A 10635-nucleotide genomic window follows, 5' to 3' on the forward strand; every position below is an offset into this window, starting at 1 on the left:
ACAGTCTAAAATTTCATTACCCCTGCAATGTGCACATATAAACATAGAGTCATCATATATTGAGCATGCTCAGTAGACTACACACTGGCTGGGTAGCTAAGCATCTATGTACGTGCATACCTGAGTGCAAGTCCCGGAAAGAAACAGGAGGAGTTGACTGTCTCAATATTATTTGATAATTAGGCTCATCCTGGGAAAGTAAGTCAGGGAGTGCACAGAAACAACACTTAGAATATTCTAAGTACATTTAAACCCCAAGGCTAGGGACAGAAATTACACAGAAACTGGTATAAGTGATCGGAAACCAGTTTAAATCTTTAACACAACAGAAGTTCAGTGCACATAAATCACTTTCAAAATAGATTAAACTAATTTAAGATGAATCTGGATGGATGTAGCATCAGACCTAACTGATTTAGGTTAAATCGGCTTACTGAACTTCTGTCCCAGATCCCCTCCAGATTCAAGTTGACTAACAGGCCCCCAGTATCCCAGGATGCTTTGTACCTCCCCTGCAAGCCCCCACCCCCTTTTCTGGGTGGGCAAGCTAGCCTTGGCCCAGGATATCTGCTCTAGCTAAGCAGGGAGGCATGCTCTAGCCACTTCAGGCATGTGGCTGCATTTCCTGGATTGAAAGAAAATGTCTGTTCATTTGCTTATTGGTTTAATCTGTGCAGCTTAGACTAACCTGAAAAGATTGAATGAAAGCATCAGGCTTTTTGACTGTTCTTAGCCCTAAAGTCTAGATGTACAGGCCACTTAAGACTGCCTTAATATTCCTGGAATGTTTCAAAAGCACATTGGAAAATCAAGTACTATTTTGAGCCTATCCTCTGGGAACCAGCTCAATATTACATGGGGACACAAAACATTCCATGTCCACTGTCTGGTCAGTCCTCCAGGCATTCCAAACTGCACCCTTACATGCAGGACAAGGGACTGATTTGAAATACAGTGAAGACTCTATTGTCCAAGCCCCCACTCTCAGTTCCCCTTTCCCCCAACTGGGGAAGGCAGACCACAGAAGCACAAAAGGGGAATTAAAGTCCTCAGATAAAGTAAGAATCCTATCGCCTTCATTCACCCACTCTTGCCACACCTTCCTTTTTCCTCCACGCTCAGCAGCTTCTCCCCTCTCACCCATTCCCCTCCTTCCCAATTCCTTCTGCTGCTCTTAGGGAGTGTCCTGTGCCAGCTTGGGACTATGGCAGTAGTGGACAGGTTCCTATTTTCTGCCTGGTCCCACCAGGTGTTCCCTGCTAGCTCAGAAGTGAACTTGAGGAAGAGGAACACACCTAGTGCTACTGTTGTTGTCCTTGGCTGAACCCAGCTGAGATAGGCAAGAGTGGCTCTGGAGCCTTCTCCCACCACACAACCCCTGGATCATCCAGGGGCAGCAGGAACAGTGACAATAATGGGTGGGGGAGGAAGAAAATGGGAAAAGAATTGGGTGAGGAGGATGTGCTGCTGAGGATGGACAGGGACAGAGAGAGAGATGTATGCCATCTGGATCTGCCCTTGCCAGGTGCTGTGGGACTGTGTGGCCACCTAATTGTGGTTCCCAAGGGAGTTTTTACTCTGATCCCCCTCAAGATCTCTGCAGCTAATTTCAACCCCTGTCTGGAAAGCTATACTGTCAATTTCACTTCCCACCTAGAGACCATAGGCTAAGTACAGATGTTCAAAAAGCCCTTGACAGAAGTGCTCTAACATCACATTTTACTCAAAGCATGATAAGTTAGAATGGTAGCCAACCAAACAGACATTTGCTGTTTCATGGGGGGAGCTCACAGCATGTCCATACTGGCCACGGAGGTGCTCTCACACACCTCTCAGGAGGATGCCAAAGCAGCCCCACCCCCTCTCCAGCTAGCAACAGTCAGCATCAGCTTGTGGGAAGAAGGGAGGGAATGGAGCTTCTCCCACTGCTAGACCCCCTCCCACAGCTAGCTGGCTGGGTCTTGGAGGGGTCAGGCCAGGTCAGCATGGGGAAGGGCTCCACTCTCCCTGACCACCCCCCTCACCCAGTTTCTTGACACATGCAACCAGCAGCTGCAGCACAGCACAGCCTGACTGGGAGGGCTTCAAGAGAAGGGATTCAGGGCCTATACCCTGTGTCTTGTGTCCCTAGTAGACACACTGTGACCCAAATGGGAGGGGAAGGGCTGTGGGGGAAGGGTTACAGGCTCTGTATCCCTGCTGCCACCCCATCTGGGTAGATTCATAGAATAGAGACCTGTAAAATCATCAAGTCCAGTCCCTTGCCATGGGCAGGAGGTAGTTGGTTTCAAATGAGCTCAACGAGATGCTTGTCCAGCAAGGGATGGTGACTAGACAACCTCTGTTCCAGATTCTAGTTACCCTTTTGGAAAATAAATTTTTCCTCATGTCCACCCTAAATTTTGCCTCAGCTAAATTGTGCCCATTGGACCGCATCCTCCCAAGGGGTGCCTTTATGAAGATTTGCTCCCCTAGATCTTGATAGCTGCCTACAAGTATGTCAGGGGCAAACACCAAGTCACCTCTCAGCCTTTTCTTACTCAGACTGAACAAAGCCAGTTCCTGGAGTCTCTCCTCATAGGGCCTATCCTCCAGGCCCCTAATCATATGGGTCACCCTTCTCTATACCATTTTGAGCTTATCCACATCCTTTCTGAAGTGCAGTGCCCAGCACTGGACACTGTACTCCAGCTGTGGCTTCACCAACTTCGAATAGAGGGAGAGGAGCACCTCTCTGGATCTATTTGCAATGCAACGGCTGATGCACACAAGTTCTATTTGCTCTGCTGGTGACTTCATTGTACTGATGGCTCATATTCATCCTTTGATCAACTGTCACCTACAGGTCCCTTTCAGATGCAGTGTCATCCAGCGGGCCACCACTCATGATATAATAATGATGAGTTTTCATCCTACCCAGATGAAGGACCTAGCACTTCTCCCTATTGAACCTCATCCAATTGTGTTGAGCCCATAGGATCAGCCTGTCAACTGGATTAAAATGGTAACTTCTTACCCTGCTTTCAGATGTGCCCACATTTCCCCACAGCTTGGAGTCGTCCACAAGTTTAATCATTGTGCTTACCACTCCCTCATCCAAGTCACTGATAAAGTGTCAAAGAGTACGGGTTCTCCAGGATGAGGCCATCCCATCAATTAAAACCCACTGGGATTGGCCTCTGAGCCAACTGCCATCAACCTCACTGTAGACCAGTTTAGGCCAGTACCCTCCAACTTAAGTGGAAGAATCTCATGGGAAACAGTATCAAAGCCCTTGCTGAAGCCTAGGTAGATGATGTCAACCACATGTCCCATATCCAGCTGGATAGTTATGTGGTCATAAAATGAGACCAGGTTTGTCAGGCATGACCTCCCTTGACAGAGCCATGCTAGTTGTTTCTTAATATCCTGCCAGTTAGAACTTGTGGTCGATGGCCTCCTTGACAATTTTTTTGAAGATTTTTCCCAGGACTGAAGTCAGACTAACCAGTCTATAGTTGGCAGATTTGTCCCTCTTCCTTTTCTTAAAGATAGGTACTACATTAGCCCTCTTTCAGTCATTTGGGATCACCCTGTGTTCCATAAATCTTTGAACAGCCTTACCAGAGGCACCACTATGAGGCTGGCCCTACCCAGACAGCGCTGCTGCAGGGACATAGACCTCAGAACACTTCCCCCGCAGCAATCCCCTGGCCAAGCAGCCCAGCAGGAGTGGCTGCCATGAAAGAGAACCTGGACTCCTTCCTCTGCAGCTCTGCCCCACTTCCCCCAACTGGGCTATGGTGCACTAAGAGGCCAAGGCAGCTGTGGGGACAGAAACTCCCCTTCCCCTACCCCACCTCCACTGCCAGGCTATGTGGAAGGCCAGGATCAGAGACAGTCATTGATTTAGGTTAGTGACAGCTGGTGGGGAGGGGGTGGCAGGGCTCAGGCAGAGCAAATGAGCTCTGCCCGAGATTAGAGTAGAGCTCTAAGCTAACCCTTGGTGGGATCTGGCACAGATGTTTGATAAAGCGCTCTAACAGAAAGCACTTTAGGTTCATATATACCCATCAAGAGTTAACTTAGAGTAGGAACTTCCATTTTTAAAGTGCTTTATGTGCCATGAATGTTTGTTCTACTGTGGCTTAATGAGCTTAAAGTGCATTAAGTCTAACATCTGTACCCAACCTTACACTCTGGAATCCCAGCCCCTTTTGGGGCACAAGGAAGGAGTTGATAGGTTGCCAGGTGCAGTGAGGAGATGGGTGTGTGGCTTTCCCCTTCTCAGCCCAAATAAACCTGGCATACTGATGTGGCAGGGTCTCTAGCAGGGAGGTGAAAGTGACAGCACAACTTTCAAGGCAGGAGTTATAAAGTCAAGGAGATCTTGGGAGACAGCAGGGCAAAGCATGTACAGCCCTTCAGCAACCACAGTGCCCCCCAACACTTGGCAGTCCCTCCCTGGAAGGCATGATGGTCTTGGTACTCTAGCACTCCCTGTAGCAACACTGCAATTCTGTATAAGGTGAGAATTCTGCTTAGAACGGCTCGTAATGTACATGTCCAGAAACAATTGTGAAACAGTTCCCAATCAGGGACATTCCTGGAACAGTTCTAGCGTTATGTCTGTCCACATCCAAAGATGTGGTAAATATCCTGGAAGAACTGAGAAGGAAGGATTGTGGAAACTGGATTGAAATGGTAATGCGCTAATAGACAAGAAAAAGGAATACTTTTTAGTGCTTAGTGCATCCATGTGTTAACGTGCGAAGAGTGCATGTTTAAAGATGTATGTTTTCTGAAGAGCTTTGGATTTGGCTACTTTGGCATATTTCCTCTGTCATTTGAACTGACTGAATAAAAACTATTTTGTTTCTATTTGGTTTCATTTATACAAGGGCAAACCACCAGCAGCAGGACTGGAGAAGTGTCTGTGGAATTTGCAACAGCAAAAAAATCCACTTCATGTGCCACTAAAACTTCCCTTTGGTGCACAAAGTGAGACAGAATTTCACTTTCTCTAGCTCTCTTCTTCATTCTCCAACCTTTGCCTCCCCACAATTTGGGGAACAAAAGGAGAGAGGAATTTTGCATTGGTTTCCAAAATTTGAAGTTGTGCAAAATATTTCTCAATATCTCAGTGTCTTGAAATTGTCATTTACCAAATTAATTCTTACTGCTGTTGATCTCATATTACGCTATTAATTTGAAACAAGTTATCTTGCATTAGCTAATATTTACTTAAACAATAGCCACTTCTAAAGCACTCAGAGTAACACAAAGGTTTTGATTTATTACTTGAAATACTGTAGGATCTAAAATAATATTATTATCATATCCATTTGATAATCTGTATACAATTTGTAATTACAATTTGGAAAGAAAAACCAGGAGAAAACCCCATGCCTTATCCATTCTGTTCTGTTGATATGCATCAGAAAATAAATATTCCTTCTTAGACCGTGATGTCTTCATGAATATTTCATGCTTGGTACATAGTAGAGCTGCTAAGTCTGATTTCCAGAAAGACAGGCATTTACTCCACCAGCACTTAAGAGTCACCGACAAAGGAAACATAAACAATTTAAATAAAGGAGATGCGCATTGGGGCACATATCTCTTAATCTTGTATTTGTTGAATGTTTAGTTACAGTTTTATCTTCTCTCTCTAGCTGTTTCTCTCTCTCTCTTGAATGCAGAGCTTCCCATTTATCAGCCCTGGGCTGAAATATTTGTTTTACAAATAGATGTTATGGTACAATTATTCCTATTTACACAACATGGAAAAAATAAATATCAAATTTCACAACATATTCCTTCTTAGTTGTTGCCACATTTTTGGTGTGCTTGTTTTCCTATCAATTGCAGCCATTTGTATAACCCCACTAGTGCTAATCATCCTTTCTAAAAGTTAATTATAATGTACATCAGAAACTTTGGCACCACAGCTAATAAAAATAAAAAGCAAATGCATTTGTCTCATTCTTCAAAGATTTTGATTTACTAGAATTTATAATACTATAACTTTAGAAGCTTGTCTATTTATATTTTTGCATGTGTGTGTGTGGTGGTGGGCTATAAATCACACACATATATATAATATGTTTGTGGTTGTTTGTGTAGTATAAACTGGTGGTCAGGACAAATAAAGCAACCATAGCAAGCTAGAAGACGATGGGAACTTAAGATATGCCTGCTGATTTGAGGTAATCATTCACATGTTCACTTTTAACTCCTTGCACCAGAAAATGAAATCTCAACTGCTGCAGATTAGTCCTCTTTTACTTAAAGGTCAACTACTATGGATTCAGTTTCACTAGGGCATGGAAAGAGCACATACATGAGTGCTACTGTAGAGCAACTGATGTGCAGTAAATCTGTAATTGTGGCTATTGTAAAGGAGAGAGAAAGCACCACCACTTGGTTAAGATGCTGCACTGGGAATCAAAAGATCTGGGTTAATATAAAGCTCTGCATGAGCTTCCTATGTTGCCTTGAATAAATCAATTGTTTGTGTTGGGCTTCGATCTAAATAGGAATAATAATACAGCATCCACAGAGCATCATGTGAATAAGTCTTCTAAATGTCTTCTATAGTGAAGAAGACCAAATAGATATCCCAATAGGGCAAAAGCTTTTAATTTTCTGCTTCTGAGAAATGACACAATACAATGGATCAAGTTTACCAAATTTATGGAAGATTGTAAGGATGTTTAACCTCATGCTCTTACTTAAAAACGTAACACAATCCTGTGAAAAGATGGAAAACTGTTATTAGGAATATTTCTTTTGCTAGTAGGTAAAAAAAAAGTGATGAGCATTCAGAGGCACAATGCCTTATTGTTCAGGTTGTTCACAAATAGTAAGTAAACTCTGTGAAACATTTTGAATGTAACAAAAAGTGTTCATGGTGAACAAAAATAATATCTGAGGAATTATTGAAGTGTCTGTAGTTTACTGTGGGGTTTCGTTGTTTTCCAACATTTCAAGCTGCAAAAAAAGTTCCACGCAGTCTTGAAATTGTCATTGACCAAATAGATTCTGGGGAATCAACAAGGAGGCTGATGAAATGAGAGTGAGAGAGGAAGAGGACAGATCTCAATAATTTTAAGTGTTTGCATGATTCTTTTATTTTCAAAATCCCATTCTTAAATCTAATAAGAAAATAAGAACGCTAAACCTAAAATTAATTCTGTAGGAACAGGCTGCAGAAGTAAAAGTACTGCATGTATTCCAGGGAAATTCAACATACATTTTATTTATCTCATCCTTGGTATGGATTTGCCTGGGAAGGGAACTTAGAAAAATTTACCTGTTTTGGGCTCCACAGAAAAGTAAGGTTGTCCTTGCAGAATACTGTAAACCACTCTAGCACTGTTGCCATACGTAGGATCATCTGCATCAGTGGCTGTTACTTGCACCACAGAAGTACCTGGGAAATGTGAGAAATACAATTTTAATTAAATGTTCCACAGTTTTGAATTAAATTAATTCAACAAACCATACAATAAATATTATGACTCAAGGCTTCTGTTTCCATGTAATACAGCCTGTAAGTACAGTATGGTGCATCTACACATGATGCTACATCGCTATAACACCCATGGGTGTCTACACATGACTAGCAGCTACTTCATTTCACTGTAGTGGTACACTCCCCCATTATAGTGTGCTGCTATAGCAAAGTACCTGCTAAAAATAATTGTGCACTGCGCATACAGTGCAGTAACAACATTGCCATAGGGTAATGTGTAGATGCACCCTATATGTCCATGAATATTCTAGTTGCCACAGGAGTGATTCTCTAAATTATTAATACAGGTTACTATGGCACAAATGCACCAGGTCTCTACCAATTAATTGTTTGTCTTGAAAGCAGCCCCATAACCAAAAAAAGCAAACAATTAGATAATATAGCATTTTTAAAGTGTTTTTATTTTTTCCCTTTAAAATTATTTTTCATGCTGATAAAAGAGCTGGTTTGACAGCAGGTTTTTTTTTTTTTTTTCCTGAAAAGGAAGCAGATTTTAAAATGTGGTAGGATGCCTAACTCCTGACACTGTCACCTGAGAATTATAAATCATTAGGAGTTAGTTGCTTAAATATCATTTTTTTTTTAAATCAGTGGAAAAGTGCTCTTTTTGTCCTACGCAGGACAAGCACAAGTACTGGTATTGAGAGCATATCATACTTTCCCATCAATGTCGTTCTTCATCTAAGGGATGAAAATGTCAGGGAGGAGATGGTTTAGTGCTAGTATAAAGGTCCCCTGCTATGAACAGTTACCCAACAAGAAATGGGCTGAAACATTCAACATAGGATGGGTATAAATATATAGTCAGAATTATCTATCTCTACACCTTTTTAATGTTCAGAGCTGAGGCGGCTTTTATTTGGCCACCTAAGGAAACATTTGGCTTTCCCCATTTTTCTTTTGTGGCCAATCAGCCACCATGTTGACTAGATAGGGAAGAAAAGGAGGGGTATTCATTGGCTGACTGGCTATATAGAAATGTGCACTTGGAGGAGCAATGTATGGGCTAGGGACAGAAATTACACATAAACCTCAATATAAGTGATCAGAAACCAGTTCATATCTGTAACACAACAGAAGTTCAGTCCACACAAACCACCTTCAAAATGTCTGAAACTAGTTTAAGATAAAACTGGATGGATTTAATATCAGTCTTAAGTGATTTAGGTTAAACTGGTTTACAGAATTTCTATCCCAGATCCCCTCCAGATTTAAGTTAACTCACAGTCCCTCAGCATCCCAGTATGCTTTGCACCTCCCTCACCATGCCCTTCTCTCAGGTTATGGCTAGAAAATGATATTTAGAGATTTGCTTTTAGGAGCTGGCTTGTAGATAATGTAGATTTTGCATTAGAACTGTGGTCCAAGGGAACAACAAACATTAACTGTTTTCTAAAAGCCTGTTTGTGACAAAGTTTTCTTCGAGGCCCACTGTCTGAAGCCAGAAGATACAAAGGCTGGGAAATTGAAGACATGTACTATACTGTTCCCTGATAAACCATAACATGAGATAGTTTCACTGCATTGGAACCAGTTCACAGTGACCAGCTGCAGAGTCCTTGGGATTTCCGGTTTTGGTAGGCAGACCAAATTAAGAGGCCGGGGCATGCCCAAATTAAGACCCTGGTAATATGCTCAAATTAAGATGTGTGAATGTGATGGGCTTGGGAAACAAAGGAATATGCTGACAGAACAGCACGTGGGCAGTATGACAACCACAGGGAAACCAATCAATGGTACCAAGGAATGAAGTGTCATCAGAGGAGGAAAAGAATGCAAAAGGAGGGATTTCAGAGTAGCAAAGTATCCTTCAGGGGGAATCCAAAGCCACCATGGACAGAGGGCACACCAGCAGCCTGTCTTACCCACCTCATTGGTGGGCCTCAGCCCTCAACCTCCAGGCTGCTTGTACCTGACGTTCAAGAAAGAAACACAGGGTGAAGCTGGCATACTAACCAAATGTGTACCTTCCCTCTGTGACAGGCCTGGGACTGGTAGATATAGAATCAGGTAGGGGATTGGGGGGAGGGGTGTTATTCTGTTTGCCTTGCCTGCATTATTCTTATCTACTCTTACTGTGCATCAGTAATATTTGACTATTATCAAATGGAGAAGTTGTGGTCCGTCTGAGGTTTTGGGTCCTTCTGGAACAAAGTATATGGGTCATAGTTCCAGTGCCAACAGCAGGGTGGGTGGCTAGCCTTGGACCAAGCTGTCTGCTCCAGCCAAGCAGGAATGTATGCTCTAGTGTACTCAAGCACCCCTGGCTTCTGGCCTAGGCTACTGCAGGCATATGACTGCATTTCTGGAACCACTTGCTTATTGGTTCAATCTACAAAGCTTCAGCCTTAGGCTTTTTGATTATTTGTACTTAGCTATAGTGTAACAGGTTTCACCTTGACCCCTGATTCAGACTGGAGAAGAAGCAAGTTTGTGATGCTGGAAAATAATCTTTCCTCACTGACAATTGAGTCTGGGCATGATGAGAGTATTTTTCAAGTGTACTGCCCAAGAAATTGGTAGATCACAGATTTAATATGAGCCTGCAGTGTGATGCAGCTGCAGAAAAGGTATTTGGAGTTGGACAGGGATGAAGGCAACCTTCCAGCAGATAGCACAGATTATAAAAGAAGGATGACTTGCACTGAATGAGTTCTTTATGGATACTTTCCAAGATGGGTTAAGGTAATAAAGCTGTGAAAATGTAAGCTACTTCCCAGTCTTGTTTTTCTGCATAACCCAAGACAAAACATTATGGATGCTTATAGACATGCTTGGGTGTGGGGAGAGAATGTTTTAATTAGAGCACTTCCCAGAGAACCACACTAATTAAAATACTTCACTGTCACATGTATAAAGTGTTCCACATTTCAAAATGGCAATGGGGAGACTTTAACTAAAATTCATTGAATGAGCTTTAGTTAAAATGCCCCCATGGCTATTTTCAAACACAGGACACTTAATACACATGATGCTGAGGCGTGCTGAAGCATTCTAATTTGAAAGCTTTAGCAGACTTGATTAATTAAGATTCATCAAGTCTGCTTTTGTAGGTTCTAATTAGAATGCATTGGATTACATCTGTAAGTACCCTATGATTGCAATCTTTTTTAAATATA

At 42.4% G+C, this 10635-nt stretch overlaps 1 protein-coding gene across 2 annotated transcripts in view; it reads right to left on the reverse strand.

Moving 5' to 3' along the window:
• Positions 1-10635, reverse strand: part of LOC109302866 (cadherin-7) — a 152019-nt gene that overhangs the window by 69647 nt on the left and 71737 nt on the right. For both annotated transcript variants that reach the window (XM_019524782.1, XM_019524773.1), the window contains exon 4: positions 7295-7414. In XM_019524782.1, coding sequence (XP_019380327.1) covers positions 7295-7414 — 120 coding nt within the window. The remainder of the gene's footprint in view (positions 1-7294; positions 7415-10635) is intronic.

Source organism: Gavialis gangeticus, unplaced genomic scaffold (assembly GCF_001723915.1).
Source record: "Gavialis gangeticus isolate Ggan-Ray unplaced genomic scaffold, GavGan_comp1, whole genome shotgun sequence".
Lineage (NCBI taxonomy): Eukaryota > Metazoa > Chordata > Crocodylia > Gavialidae > Gavialis > Gavialis gangeticus.